This window comes from Emydura macquarii, unplaced genomic scaffold (genome assembly GCF_026122565.2).
Source record: "Emydura macquarii macquarii isolate MOO-44397 ecotype Brisbane River unplaced genomic scaffold, CSIRO-AGI_Emac_v2 contig_3451, whole genome shotgun sequence".
NCBI classification, from domain to species: domain Eukaryota; kingdom Metazoa; phylum Chordata; order Testudines; family Chelidae; genus Emydura; species Emydura macquarii.
Window position 1 is genome coordinate 1,322,506 of NW_027133588.1, and position 15,697 is coordinate 1,338,202.

Genomic DNA, 15,697 nt, shown 5'->3' on the forward strand with positions numbered 1-15,697 from the left:
GCGACGTAGTTAGGTTGATCTAATCTTTACCATACAGGCAGCTGGATTGATGGAAGCAGGGGTGCTAGAACCATTTTTATAGTGCGGGTGCTGAGAGTCATTGAACCAAACTGTAAACCCTGTATATAATGTAAACCATTTCAAGCCAGGGAGTGCAGCAGCTCCCCTAATTCCAGCACCTATGGATAGAAAAACTCTTCTATCAAATTAGATACTGCCTGTCGAGGAGGTAGGTGGGTTTAATACAGTGACTGACAAAACCCCCTTCTATTGCTGTATCAAGTGCTCACACCACAGCGGCATAGCTACCATCCGCTGGTACGTATCAATGTAGTTGATAGTCTGTATACAAGAGAGGGCTGGGACTGGAAAAGCCAGAAGAGCATCAGATAAGGACTAAGGTGCATTGATACAGTTGTGAAATTCAAATCTACACACTATTTTCCTAGTTTCAGTTAGTGCTATAGAATGCCTGTCCCAAAGCGAACCAATTTTTAAATACAAAGTTAAAAGTAGCAGTATGGATTATCATTTAGATAACTGGTAAGAGACACGGAAGAATTTATATTTCTGGGAACCATTTTATTCTGCACATTCAACCACAATTAAAAAAAAAAATTCAACCCAATTTAGGTATTTCCCCTACAGCAAAGAAGTCAGAGAATAAAATAATGTTGAGTTCTTTTTGCACTTCCATTTTTGAACATGGGGCCTGTTGTGACACAAATAAATTCTGCTTCTCAGTAACATGTGGGTGTAAAACATAAAGCCTTCTGATTTTACAAAACATTAGTGCAAACTTCTGAAACTAGAATCAGACTGACCACAAAATTTTCATTGAAAGGGCCTGAAGTACAAACCACTGGATTTGAGGTGGAAATGCCCCAGATTTTCAGCCTGATAAGGTATGTCTGGAGCCTGCTGTTTGGTGTTCAGTTAACAAACAGACATCTGTATATAAGGGGTCTTGCTTCCTCTCCCAGAATGGAGTTTTGCCATGGACTTCAATAGGAACAGGAATCAGGTGCTAAATGAACAACACTGCAGTTTGGCACAGGCTGCAATCCTAATAACCTCAATAGCAGATGATAATCCTCAGCATCTCCACAGAAATGACCCTCCTTGCCAAAACTGTGTTGAAGCTGAGCTATTTCCCTTAAAGGCACTTAAAACAGAGCCATCTGATAATTATCATTACCTTCCTCCCAGCCAGCTGTGTGGCCCCTCACCCTCTGAATAAAACCATCCCATTACAGTCGTCTAGTTCTCCATCTGGCATGCTGACTCAACGAGGCTGTTAGCAGATTCTGCTGGGCAAGGTGTAGACAAGTGCTCCAACTCATAACGTCCATTCTCAGCCATCGCCTTGGAGCTCGAGCATCCCTCTTCTCCTGCCAGCTTTTTACTCTTCTTATGCTCAATGATCTGCTGCAGCTGGAGCCCGGCATAGTCTGGTTTGGTTGTTAGCGGATTAGCTGGCACAGTCATCCCTAGGATATCTGATACCATGTAGGGTCGAAGCCAGCCTACCAGTGGGGTGCTGCCAGGGCTATAGTGAGTTTGCTTGTGGTAGAAGAGGAGCCCATCTACCTGTAAGAGGCCGGGGGGGGGAGGAGGAATGGATAGCATTTACATCAACAGACAGACATATTTCAGGTGTAAATGTGCACACAGAGAGACCTGAAAGCAAATATGTTCTACCTCGACACTTCCCAGCTTTACTGACCTCTTCATTTTCAAGCTAAAACAACAAGACGTTTTATTTGATTATTTCAGACAATGAAATAAACCAAGGAAGGGGAGAGTGGAAACCCAAGAGTTCTATTACTATGAGTTTACTGCCCCTTTTGAGAGGAGTACAATTAAATGTTGACTGGGTCATTTCAATTGGATCATGAAAGAAACGGAACAAACTTTTAGGCTATATGTCAGTGGATCAGCTAATACCAGCGGTTTTGGTTTGGTTTCTATACTCCCACACTGCAGAAAGTCAGGCTGATTCGTAATAAAGTAGCACACAGAAGGAACATCTTGGGTTTATTTTAAATCTTAGAAGTGCTGAGTCAGAGGCAGTGATGCCAAGCAGCCCGGATTCTTCTACTGTTCCTGTTCCTTCAACTTCCTCATGCTCAATAAATTCTTAATGAACCCCAGGAGATAATGAGTGTCTTTATCTCCACTCAAATCAATGGCAGTTAAAGGCCCTCAGCACTTGAAGGATCAGGCCCTTACTCTTTTGCTACCACTTCTATTCCCATATTGAAGCTGGCTGATGTGTTACCTATTAGCCTCTTTTCCATTTAGATTTACCCTGCACACTAAGGATTTTCGATTACCCCTTCCATTGATTCCCATAGGTGCACTTGGTCAGATAAGACCTTACCTTGGGATTGCCTAATGTTTGAGGAGGGGTCCTTTTAGCAAAGCCTACTGAGCTCTAAAAGGCAATTTGCGTGTGAGCAAAGAGGCTGACTGTGCAGAATAAATGGGGTAGAGAGAGGGCTACTTGGTTATCAATCACTGTGGGCCTCTGGCGGAATAATCCCATGGACTGGGGCCTTGTGTTAATCGAACATGAACCAAAGCAATGAGATTCATATTCTGCTTGGGCAAGATCCCTGAATATTCTGAATGCAAACCTCCTCAAAAACACACATGGGGAAAATAAGGGATGACTTAGGAAGAGGGCTCCTGACATGACCACACTTTGCCAAGTAGACACATCTAATACGTTCCAGGTAACACACAGCACATGGTCAATAAGAGGTCATACTAACCACCCAAAGCAACTTTAGGGTTCTGCTAGGTAGGGACCCAAGGAAGCTCCTTCAATTCCATTTTTTTTATTTCAAGACTACAGCACAGGGGGAGAGTCCCAGTAAGATGGGCCAAGAATCAGACAGGTCATGGTCAGGTATTTTCTGTCAGTTATTTCAGTTTCTATTTTCAATCCAGTGAATTTAATTTGTTGCCTATTTCTTTACACTGAATCACTGTCCTGACGCCAGCCAATTCAGAAAGAGGATTAACATTACTGTCTGCACAAGACTAAACTTGATGGGAAATGGATATGGAGGGATTTTATTTTTTTGTGGCTAACACTTTTAAACTTGAGTGCCTCATGTTAGGTCCAGACTGACACCTAAATAGAAAAGGCTTGATTTTCCAAAGTGCCAAGCACCTGGCGAGCCAGTTGACTTCAACAGGATTTTCAATTACTTCCACCAGATTCCTACAGACTCAGCATCTCTGAAGAACAGACTCAGAAATCACTCATTTAAGAGCCAATGAACTGATCCAAGGCCCATTGAAATCAATGGAAAGACTCCCACTGACCTCAATGGGCTTTGGATCAGGCCCTAAATTTGGAGTCAGAAGCTTGACTTTAGGGACCGAGGTTTGAAAAATGTGGCTAAACTCACGGCCATCACATGCAAGATCATTTTGATAGACATGAGTGCTATAGATCCCTCCATAATTAACAAAAGAGGAAAATTCACCTTCACTTTCTTGAAGCAGCCAATCACAGCGAATTCATTTGGTTTTCACAGAACATAGTCCACAAGCAAGACTTGGTTTGTCTGTAGCCCTTAGGCAAGTTTTAGTTCTGTGTGTCCCACTGTCGGTATCCATGCTACGTTACAGGGACTCCATGAGCTCCCTCTGGCGGCAAATTTAACACGATCATTCATTCAGTTTTCTTTAGTGAATACTTGGTAACCTATTTCTGTGTCAGTACGGTCTTAGGAAGAGAACTCAGAGAGCTACAATTAGAGCCAAATTAGGCAAGGGTTAGCTTGAGGACACAGCATGTTGATGCACTAGCCTTTCACTGCTGGAAACCTGGAGGGAAACTGTGACGGGGGTACAAGAGAGAGTTTGATCCACTCAATTTCGCTCTCTGGACGTTTATTAAGAATTTCAGTGTCTTCCTGGTACTTTCTACTACACCTTCGGTGCAGTTACATTCTATAGCTCATTTCCAGGGGGAGATGTCTAGGGGAAGAATTAAGCTTTCTGGCCAAAATGTCACTGAGTCTGCCAGATTCTTCGTGTTTCAGCAGTCGAGTGAGCCTATTGACTGAAGAATCACAAACGCTTTATTGATATTCTGTGCCCTCTGCTCTTTCCTTAGAACAATTCCAGAACAAGACCTGGCACTGCTGCTCAGAGGACTCAGACTTGCTGACCAAATCTGATGACTATCTTTGCCTTAACAAGAAGGTGGCAGAAAAATCAACCGTTATCAGCAAATCTAGCATTTGCTTGTCAGTATGTTTCAGTCTGCATTTGTTGTAATTGCTTACATGGGCCTAGAGAACACGGGAAATGCAGCTGCAATTCAGTGAAGCATTTGGCTCAGGGTATTTAAGAGTGGTTGTCTCCCTTTCTATCTAGGTTCATGTACAGTCACCCTCACCATAGAATCTAAGCACCTCAAACAGAGATGAATCTGTCTTCACCACACAAGACAGGGAAGTATTGTTATCCTCAACTATAGACAGATGAAGTGACCTGTCCAAGTTCATACATGGTCTCAGTGGCAGAGGTGGGAAATGATTTTGCAGTCTCCTAAGTTTCAGTCTAGTGCTTTAACCACAAGACCATCCTTCACTGTTGGTCCACTGCATGAGAACCATGCTGCAGTTGAACTGACTTCCAGCATATCTGCAGAAACTACAATTCTTAAGTAAAATAAGAAATGCTACCCCAAATGCAGCTTCTCTTCTTACAGTATGTCCTTAAAGCCACCCCCAGAGTCTCTGCACAACATACACCTGTATTGTCACAGAGCCACAGCCTGTGACAATAGAGTGCCAAGTTCCCAGTCCTTTCAAAGGCAGACAGCCCTCTTACCTGAAAGGGAAAGTCCATGGCTAGCACCTTGCATAGGCTCTCTGAGGTGCAAGGGAAACTCTGCAGGCCCACAAATTTAAACTGAAAGAGTAAGAGAATTAGGGCAGTTAGTACATTCCCTCCCACTGGCCATCTAATTGTACCGAGCGCTGCAAAGCTTTGAGTTCTGGGGGTAAAGAGACAGGGCTTAATAGTCAGAGGTGCCAATTACCTGCAGTTCAGGTCAATGGCAGTTCAAGCCATGTATTATTTGTAATCTGGGAAGTGGGCCCTCCCCGAGCCTAAGGGAAAGAGTCACTGAGCCCAGGATACAACTGAGTACGGGGGACAACTAATGAAAAAACCAGGAAGGGACGTGGGGGTCAGGGGTTTAAACGAAGCGAACCAGAAAGGGACACCGAGCAGAGAACCCCGGACAGCGCCCACTGCTCCCAGAAGGTGTCAAGGGAGCCAGCGGACGCTGCCCAGAGGAACTCTGCCCGGATGCGTGAGTGCACAAGGGAACAGAAGTCAGCCCCAGTCGCAGAGCGCCCGCCTGCCAATCTCCTCTCCATTTTGGCCAGGGCGAGGAGGAGGTTGACGAGAAGGTCCCGCGACTGTGGGGCCACTGTAGAAAGGCGCTATGGTCTTCCTCGGAGCCTGGTCCCAAGGAAAGGTTGCAACACCCCTACTGGGCAGAACCAGGCCCCGCAGGCCAAACAACCCGGAAGCAGAGAGGCGGAACCAGGGCAGGGAAGTATAAAAGGCCGGCCCAGCAGTTCAGTCAGGGGGAAGCTGCCGCTGGAGGCGTCTTCCCAGCGGCCACGGTCTAGGCCTGACCCAGGCCCTGCGGCTGTTCGGAGCAATAACCGCACTGACTGGAGCCTCCAAAGCCTGCCTGGACTGCCGGGCCCAAGTGACTGGAGAGGGCCGCCGGGCCCTAGTAGCTGGGAGAAGCTACCCCAGACCGCTGAGTGAGAGAAACCCCATGAGGCCGGTCCTGACCTGGAGGAGCTGCCTGACATCAGGGACCCCCTAGAGCGGTCTGAGCCTGGTGTACCAGAGGACCCTCCTGGGACCTGGAGGAGCTGCCCTCTGCTGACGACCCTGAGGAGTTTCCAGCCCTGCTGCCAGTCGATGGGGAGGGACTTGTAGGATTCCTGCTTGCCGTCTACCCCAGCGACCCGGAGGGAAACAACTGGCTACAGGTACCCGGAGACAGGGTGGGAGGAAGTAGCCCAGGGACAGCCGACTCTAGAGTGGCTGAGTTTGGGATTGGACCAGTCGGCGTGTTGCGGCTGGAGCCCTGCTGACTCAGTGGCAAAGGCCCTGGACTGGGACACAGTGGAGTCAGGTGGGCCTATGTCCTCCCCTCCCGCCTTCCCTAACCACCCTGGGAGTGCTTGGCTTCCTCTGAACCTGCCTGCCAGAGGGTACCGAGCTTTGCCAGCCCCGCCTGCCTGCAAGGCTGGGGGCTTTATACTTATCCCTGCCCCACCCACTTGAGGGCCAGGGGCTATTGACTACTTCACCAGCCCTGCCTGGCTTGAGGGCCGAGGGCTGTAGACTGCTTCCCTGCCCCACCCGCTGGAGGGCTGGGGCTATTGACTCCTTGTGCTTGCCTGCCCGGCTTGAGTGCTGGGGGCTAAAGACTACTTGGCCTGCCCCGCCCAGCCTGAGGGCCAAAGCAATAGACAGCGTGCCCGCCTCGCCTGTTGCAAGGCCGGGGGTCGTGGACTCCTTACCTGCCCTCCCCTATGTGAGGGACAGGGGGCTACAGACTGCAGGGGAAGCCCGCCCTGCCTGGGGGCTGAGGCTAAAAACTCATAAGCCATGAGCTTATTCCCCTAGACAAAGGCACTGTGGCCTTCCTCGGCGCCTGGGCTCAAGGAAGGGTTGCGATGCCTCAGCTGGACCGTGCCACCAGCCTACAGCCCACCACTTGGGAAAGCCTGTCCAACGATCTTTTCGTTACTCCCGTTTCTGCATGGGCACAGATAGCATCTGTTGAACGCATATGAACAAATTAGCCACTGACATAAGAGGGGTATCCATTGAAAGGAAATCAATGGAGACGTGCCCCTTATGCCTGCAGTGAGTTTAGCCCCTAAAAGCTCTCTCTGAACGCAGCACTGATACCACAACCAGCTCAGCCTGGTTGATTGTTACACAGGGTGCATGGCACCACAGAAATCAGAGTCCAGGCTCTGAAGACCTTCAATCTATGGGTCCAATCCTAGAAAAACTTACTCCCGTGTACAATACCTGTCACTGAGAAACCCCACTGGCGTGAATTACCCATGGTGGTGAGCACTACACCCCGTAGCAAGCATTTGTAGGAACAAGTTGCATGTTTCTGTTTGCTCAGCAGAGAAGCTTTTTTTAACCCTCTTGGGCCCAGGGCTCACATGGGCAGCAGTAACCACATTAAGAGAAGAGATCTTCATTCAGCAAGGTGCTCCGGCACATGCCTAATTTTAAGCTCCCATGGAGCCCCCTGGATTTCAAGAGTGAGAGTATTCAGGAACAACTGTTCAAGAGAACAGCTCAGTGAGCAGGGGCTTCCGCTGTGTTCTCTCTCAGCGGACGTTGAGGGCACCCTGCACTGCACAGAAGCTGGCCCCAACACAGCCTCAGCCCCTTAAGTTTCATGCATTCAGCACAGCTCAGCAGAGAAAAGGCTGGGGCTTTATGAATCTCTGGTTCTGCCTTAAACTCGGCCCATCTAACAGAATGCAAGTTGTTGAGAGCCTCCTCTCCTAATGTCAAGAGAGGACTGCTATCAGAGAGCACGTGCATGGTAATGCTGTCCCGGGGGAAACCTAGTTGGTTTTCCTTTACATCTGCATTTCAGTCAGGGAGGCTAAAAGTGGCACTGTAGTGAGTTCATACTCTGCAGCCCGGATCTCCTCCAGCACTTAGGGTGGAAAGTGCAGGTTTATTGTTTATAAAATGTTTGGTTTACATCCTGACTGGGGGATCTCATTTCATCGGAAGAACATTTCAGTGACCAAGTGTTGACACGTGCAGGGTAAAGCAAACTAACATAGCCCAAACAGAGCCCCATTCTGAATGGGAGAGGTAAACCCACATTCTCCTTGCGCTCTGGATACACAGGACTTACTGGGTTAATTCTGCTTTTCTCTGCCAGCCCTTCCTCTTCTTGTATCTTAGAGTGAAGCCAGTAGAATCTGAAATCTGTCTGGAGAAGGGACAGAGGGTAGTGATCATCCATCCCAAATAGTGGGGAGTCTATAATGGTGCCTCATGGCATTCAGCTACTGCATACTCCACCAAATCCCCAATATCCAAACTCCTTTCACCCACCCCAAGAGACCTTCAGACCTATCTTTATCCACAAAACCAGCTGACCTCTAAACTCTCACCCTACTGACCAATGGCTCTGTTAACACCTCCTAACCACTGGCACGTATACACTTGCCATCTTCATGCTGTTGTTAAAAATACTGTTAAGCAAGTTAAAAAGCATCCCATTGTCTGACCGGCTCAGTGTCCTGAACCTGCTGTGATGCAGTTCAGAGACCGAGTGACACAACAAGGCTCCCTCCAGTAATGGTGGGAGCTGAACACACTGGCTGAGGTGAGGAAAGGTCCGTACCTGGCAGTCATAAACAGGATGCCCCCTCCAACACATCACATCAAGGATGTAGTACGTCTGGTTCACTTCGCTGTAGATACAGTCCAAGATCGTGTAGTCTGCACAGACAAACGCAGGTAATCTATGCAGGGAACTCCACAGACTCAGGACTAGCTGCTACAGCTCTGACACTGTCAGGACTTTTACTATAGTTTGGGTTGGGTGAACTCTGTCCAACACAACGCGTAGAACAATCCTCGCTCCCGCTCCAGCTTTGGAAGCTACTGCAGTAGAGTCTGGCACTGACCTAGCTAGAAGGGACACAGGAAAGACACCATTCTGCTGATGGGAGTCCGTGAACATGCAGGGCAGACCGCTAAGCGGAGGAGCTGCACTATGAAGAGGAAACTACGGATCCACTGGAAAAAGCCTTCTGTGCATTCACAACCCCTCTTGAAGAACAGAATCCATGTAGCTTCTTGTAATATTACAAAGGGCAAGTTAAGGCTACACTCACACGGTACCCAGGGGAATACCAAATGGGCTACCAGCGCAGAGGGACTTTTTTCAACACAGAGACAGCTCCGGCTTTTAAGTGGGAAAAGGATGTGGAGGTTGTGAGCCTGAGTTCACCCAAGATCACTCTCTTCCCAGAGAAACTGATCTCAAAATAGTAAAAAAAAAAAAAAAAAAAAAAAAATCCAAAATATTCGCCATACATCTCACAACATGATGTAAATGAATACACAAGGCTGGGTAACCTGCTAGCCACACGAAAAGTCTGGTCCACTGGGGCAGAGCAAGACTCTGCTGGGGCAGCCCAGGACTAAATGCACACAGAGGAGGCCGCCAGTTCTCTCATACCTATTTTGAAGGCCTCTTTAGATCATTACCTTTCCCGGCTGCTGAATTGCGCCTGTTTCCCCCTGGCAAGAGGGAGGGGAACCTGTTGACACAGAATCCACTCTTTGTGTAAGCTGCAGTGGAACCCTGCAGGGAAATGGAGAAAGTCAAAACTGCCCCTGCTGCTTTTACACTGCAAGCCATGGGTCTGACTGTACCCATGGCTTTAAAACAGATCCAGTTAAAACCACAGATATGTCCCATGTACCTTACAAGATGGGGCTGTATTTTAACAGCATCTGGGGACCACTGTGTAGAAACCAGGTCCCCTAGCACGGCTGATTTTAAGCATGCCCCCGTTGACATCTGTAGCAAAACGCCCCTGGGAGCAGCAGGGCTACCTGCAGCACAGGCAGGAAGAGAGCAACCAGAATTCACAGACTAATATCCGATTGTATTAAGATGGATGGACGGAGGGGCGCGCACAGTGTTCCACTTCTGCGCTTTGTGTGGTTGACACACGCCTTGATCTCTTACCCTGGATGCCACAATCAGTGCCCTTTTCCCAATGGGGGACACCACCAAGATCCATTCTTGTTCCAGATCTGGAGGGACATTAATCAGCCACTCGGACAGCATCAGCTGTAGGGTTACATAGAAAGGATGTTAATGACCACACTTGGAAAGTGAACAAATACTTACAAGTCAAGAAACGCAAATAACGGCCTTGCTTTCTCCAACTAGACCTAGACCTGCATCGAGGACTTTAGCTCACAGGCCCATGCATCTAAATGGACACTTATGTGGATAGCAGACCTCTTTTCAGTGGCACTGCGCAGTCCCATAGACTATGTGACACCAGGGAACGACAGAAGGTCTCACAGGGAACTGAAAGCTGTGGGTGTGAGTAAGTTAAAACATTTATAACAGTGGATCCTACAGGGTACGGAAATGTTTTGCTACTTTGGGAAACATTTTCATTCTACCTTACATACTATCCTTACTATGATTTCATTGTTGGATTGTGCATCCACCCACACATACTTACTCCTTGCAGTTTTACAGCCCTACCTCTCCCCCCCCACACCCTGCAATTTTGCCTTGAACGCAGAGAAGCATTCCCTCTGTTGCCTATAAGCATTGTGCACACACAAACTGTGTTCACCTGCAGGCAGACCACACTCACCCCATCCTTCACCCCTGGCATGCTCTTTCCCACACAGACATATGCATGTGCACACTCATTCTTAGCAGCAGGCCCATCATTTCCCTGTGCTATGTATCCCTGCTCACTTGGTTAGCATAGCGCTTTGGCAACTTCTTTCCCAAGTCAACGTCCATATCCTCATTGCCTGCATCTTCACCTTCCTCCTCCTCACTCTCAGCTCCAGTCCAGTCATCCTCTGCCAGTCTCCTGGCATGGTTCACATAGTCCAATCGCTTACTGGAGGAGAGAACAGAGAAACACGTTTCCCTCTTTGAAAGCAGACATGGCCATTTCCGCCCTCCCACGCACCCTGGAATGCTGCATCTAGGTCCAGTGAGTCAGGCGCTGAATAAATGCGCTTGTTAAAGGAATGATACATGTAGGATTCCCAGCTGTGCCCTTTGAGACTGTCAGCACACAAGCCAGAACTTGCTAGCCAGAGTACCAGAACAACAACTGTTTTCTAACTTTAACAACAGACTGTGGGTTGTGGAGCTCCACTGTCTGTCCCACACGCACAGCTCAGCGCCGGAGGCATTTGGCCTCTGCCTTAACATACCCAAGGCATGAGTAGAACACACTATAATCACACATCCGGACACAGAACTCACATATTCTGGAAAGATGCAGCTATAAGGAACCCAAGCAGTGCATGAAAGGTGGCACAGGGATGCTCCACTCTCCATTTCTGCTCTGATTCCCATGCATGCTCTCACCTCCCGCCCCATGCAAACTGCCATTTAGGATACACACTGGGACATGCAGTGTGGAATTATTCTTCTGGTTCCATGGACTAACTATACATTCTCATAGCAGTGAGAAGGGACCATTCCTGACCCAGTAGTACCAGCCATCACATCTCCCAGACCAGCCTTCAAACGTGTCAACCCACGGGTACGGGCTGGAGGTGCATCAATGCTAGCCTTCACATTCACATGACCCTTCAGAGGCTTAGAATCCACATATCCAAAAATGTATGATATTCCTGGTCCACAAGATGGGGGCAGACAGAGATAGGCCCCTGGGTAGCTCTAAAAAGATCAGCAGCCAAGGGGCAAACGGCATCAGTTAAGGGACCCTTACGATTTCTGAAGTTCGAGGAGTCGGCGTCTCCTCTCTGCCTGGTCCAAGGAACTGTACTTGGACTTGTATTGTGCCAGTCGGGGGTAGGGGGCTGCTGTGCTGTTCAGGTCCTGAGACACTGCAAAGCTGGAAGCCAGCACCTGGCTCAACTCCTCCATTTTACAGCCTGGGAGAGAAAAAGCCAAGCGAATGGAACATCAAACAGAGTTCACTTCCTTCCCTCTGAACGGCTTAGGATGGCTCCAGGGGCCCTTGGCAACCAAAGGAAGCAGAAAGAAGAATGGGTGGCCAGAAAGGCGGGGGAAGAACATGGTGTTTTACAGCCCAGCCCCAAGGATTACAGGATAGGTTCAGAGAAGAGGCTGGGGATGGACAGACAGCAAAGGAGCCAACACACAGAGAGGGTGCAGCAGAGGGAAGAGGAGAGATGGCGATGGGGACAGGAGAAATAGCAGGATAGTAACTAACACTTCACATTGCCAAAGCTATGTGCAAATATTAATTAATCCTCCCAACCGGTCCAGGGAGGTAAGGAAATAGGATTTCCACATCACAGGAAATCATGAGGTTAAAGCCAACACTACAGGCATCTACATAAAGGTGTGCAGACTTCAGAGGTGCTGAGCAATGCTGGGTGCTCAGCCCTTCTGCATACCAGGCCATTTAATTAAGTGCTTAAAATATGGAGGACAATGAAAGTTTGGAAATGTGGGCTTAGGAAGCACAGCTGGGAACAGAACTCAGGAGTCCTCGTGCTCAGCCCACTAATCTGGACCATGCTCTGGCTGTATGGGGGGGGGGAGGATGGGAGAAGTGGAGGACAGCGGGGCTGGGGAAGGGGAACGGGGTAGGGGAGCAGGAGTGATGGGGAGGAAAGTGGGCAGGTGAGGCAATGGGAGCAAGGGATGGGGGACAGCATGGCGTAGACGGATGGGAGTGGGGAGGAGGAGGTGGGGAGAAGGGGGAATGGAATAGTGGGTGGAGCAGGAGAGCAGGGGTAAGAAGAGGGGATTGGGAGGTGGAGGGATGGGGCAGAGGGGGCAGAGGAGGTGGGATGGGGGTTGGAGGAATGGGAGGGGAGAACAGGGGCAGGAGGAGGGACAGGAAGAGAAAGGGGGACAGGGTAGGAAGTGGATAGCGGAGGAGGAATGAGAGGGGATCCGGGGAAAACAGGTGGGATGGGATCGGGTTTGGGGAATGGCGGTGGGGAGCGGACGGATCGGGACTCGGGAGGGAAGCAGGGGCTGGGACGGGAACTGACCGATAGCAGGGGGTGGAGGAATGAGAGGGGCGGGACGGGGGTGAGATGGGAGAGGCGGGGGGTAGGACCAGGCGGGGCGGACGCAGAGCGAAGGGCAGCAGGGCCCGGCCCGAGTCTCCGCTCACCGGGCCGCGCTCCAGCCGAGCCGCCTCCAGCCAGCTGGCCGCCCGCTGCGCCGAGCCGAGCCGAGTGGGTCGCTCCTCGCTCGCGGGGCCGAGAGCGGCCTTCAGTGCGTCCTGCCCGGCGTGGCGCGGCACGGCACGGCACGGCACAGCGCGCCTTCCCTTCCTGACCCCGCCCCGCCCACTCTCAGGGCCACGCGGGGGAGGGTGAATGGCGGGTGTTCGTTTCCGTGTCACACGCCGGATGGCTGGGTGGGTGGAGCTACATGGAGACCAGGGGCGGGGCGCTGCTTAGGCCCAGGGCCGGGAGCGCACGCGCAGTAACGGCTGCTGACTGTGATGGTTGCTGTTGTGTTGACCCCTGGCCCCAGGCAGCTTGCCATGTAAGGCCCCGATCCTGCAAACACGTGCCCAGGCGCTCACGGGTTCAGGCGCCTTACTCCCATTGGTTCCCTCCAACCCCTAAATCCCTTTGAGGAGCAGGGCCTCAGCGTAGGCCAAGGTGCTGCTTGCACAGCCTGGGGAAGGGGTAGATTTCCATCAGTAAATGTCAATTTCATCCTACACACACCATGGGACCACAAAATGCTTCCATCCACACCCCTAGATATTTACAGACAGGCAAAGTAAGGAAAGTGTCGCTTGAGAACATGTGTTTGATTTCAGGATATTTAATTTTGACCTGTGATGTTGACTGTGTTTTCATGGTTATGAAGCATTCTTTTTTAATCTCAACATATGCAGTCATTAAACAATTGTCCAAGCCTCCCTAATTGTCAGCAACTGTGCAAATGTAAATGGATAAAAATCTGAAAAAATGCTTTAAAAGAAACATATTGCCTGTTGAAATTATAAAGAACAAATAGAATTCTGCCAAACCTATGCTTAAAGTATGCTTGCAGGATCAAGATCTAAATAATACTTTTACTTGCATCCCTAGTGTGTCCCGTCTCTGTTCATTTTACAGGGTCTGATTCTGCAAATACTTAATTACACGCATAATTTTGCTTGTGCAAATTCTCACATTGAATTCAGTGAGACAACTCAAATGAATAGGGCTGCTCATGTGCGTAAGAACATTCAGGATCTGGCCCATAGGCTGTAAAGGAAGAGACAGTTTTGTGGAACCTAGGACACATCAGTGGAGTTCATTAAACAATAATGATGATTAATAATAAATGTCCAAGTTAAATGAGACATAATTAAAGCGAATTTGCTCTGTCATGCCTCTCCACACATAGGAGTTCTGAATTAAGGAGACAGGACTTGGTTTTCCCTTTTGTACCTTATTACGTGTACAGTCCCACAGACACATGCTGCTTTGCAGTAGGAAAAATGCACAGCAAATGCACCCTCAAGCGTAGGCTGTGTAAAGGCACAAATAGGTTCAGTGTAAATGACACCGATAGCAGACAGCAGAGTTGGGTTGGGTTGGGATGTTTGCATGCATTGGCCTTGTGGGACAAGTGGATTGTCAGGCGCAGAGCTGTGCAAATAAAGGATATTTTGGTTTGGTGGCAATAAAAAAAGGCAAAAAAAATTAGTTTCAGCTCAGACCAAGAACAAAAAAATTCCAAATTTTCCAAACTGAAAAGTCAAAACAATTTCATTTTGGGTGAAGCAAAATGTTTTGGTTAGATTTCAGCCACATTTTAACATTTTTTAATTTTGAAACAATAAAGAAAATTTTGAAACAAAAAATCATTTCATACTGTAAAATCAAAACATTTCCATTTTTTTCAGAATTTTTTTTTCTTGGAAACGAGCAGTTCCACAAAACTGACATGAATTTGCAAAACATTTTGGTGTAGCTGAATTTGCAATTTTCAGCAAAAAGTTTCAGCCAAAAAAATGTGGCCAGCTCTCATTTAGGAGTGATTGAAATGATGCAAGAAATGGCCTGATTCTGCAAGGTGCTGAATGCCACCACTTCCACTATCTTCCATAGTAGTTGAAGGTGCTCAGCACCTTGTGGGATTGGGCCCTGAATGAAAGTTGATTGGTCCAAGGATGAAGGCATGAAGTTGGGAGTGGGTGAAAGAGACAAAAGGCCCAGTGCTTTATTGCCCTGCACCTTCTATAGTCATTTACACCACCGCAGAATGGATGTAAAATGCTCCCATTATACTACCCATTTTGCACAGGGTGCACATGACTAAACAAGGTGCTGGTGATGGTGAATCTGGCCCTTTAAAGCAGTCAGGATTGACGTTTGGGAGCAGAGATTTAGAAATCAGCTGTTAGTCACCTTTCCATTAAATTAAAATATCTCATGTATAATCTGCCTATACAAATCATCGCGAACAAACCAGCACAGGGCATCCTACAGAAATTAATCTTTTTGAAAGTGATCAAAACAAAAAACAATTAGCACCTGAAGCTATGATGCATAAAGCCAGAAAATGTGTGTATTAAAACATAGGTGTTGGTCTGATTAAAAGAGATCTCTTTTTCTCTTGGCTAGGCCCTCACAGGATTCACTTTTGTTTACGTCCTGTAAAGTAGGATGAGTGGATGAGCTGAGAAAGTTGAGAAACTCTCCCCTCCTATTTCTTTATATGTATAGTCTCAGGTATGTTACTAGAAATTAACACAGTATGGGCCAAAATCAGACCTAGAGTCAGCAGGAACAGCTCCACTGGCTCTAAGTTTTGCCTCCTGCACACTCTGAATTCAGCTCCATGCATGTCACTGAATATACCAGCTTTAGCGTTCAACAAAATGATAAAGCTGTAAACAAAAACTAA

General features: G+C 48.4%; 1 protein-coding gene across 1 annotated transcript; it reads right to left on the minus strand.

Annotated features, from left to right (window-relative positions):
* Nucleotides 1–561: 561 nt before the first annotated feature.
* On the minus strand, nt 562–13,115 carry SNUPN (snurportin 1). Its single transcript, XM_067534725.1, has 9 exons — nt 12,954–13,115; nt 11,568–11,733; nt 10,571–10,721; nt 9,815–9,919; nt 9,328–9,424; nt 8,456–8,553; nt 7,961–8,038; nt 4,858–4,938; nt 562–1,590 (listed from the first exon to the last, which is right to left on the minus strand). The coding sequence occupies exons 2-9, from the start codon at nt 11,723–11,725 to the stop codon at nt 1,261–1,263; spliced, it is 1,098 nt and encodes a 365-aa protein (XP_067390826.1). The 5' UTR covers nt 11,726–11,733; nt 12,954–13,115; the 3' UTR covers nt 562–1,260.
* Between the last annotated feature and the right edge of the window lie 2,582 nt (nt 13,116–15,697).

What these genes read in the sequence shown, in the direction of transcription:
- SNUPN (XM_067534725.1), bottom strand. Translation starts at nt 11,725, where the DNA reads ATGGAGGAGTTGAGCCAGGTGCTGGCTTCCAGCTTTGCAGTGTCTCAG. An exon ending in CAAAGCGCTATGCTAACCAA is followed by an intron (nt 9,920 to 10,570) that starts GTGAGCAGGGAT and finishes GTAACCCTACAG; the next exon opens with CTGATGCTGTCCGAGTGGCT. An exon ending in CCATGGACTTTCCCTTTCAG is followed by an intron (nt 1,591 to 4,857) that starts GTAAGAGGGCTG and finishes GGCCTCTTACAG; the next exon opens with GTAGATGGGCTCCTCTTCTA.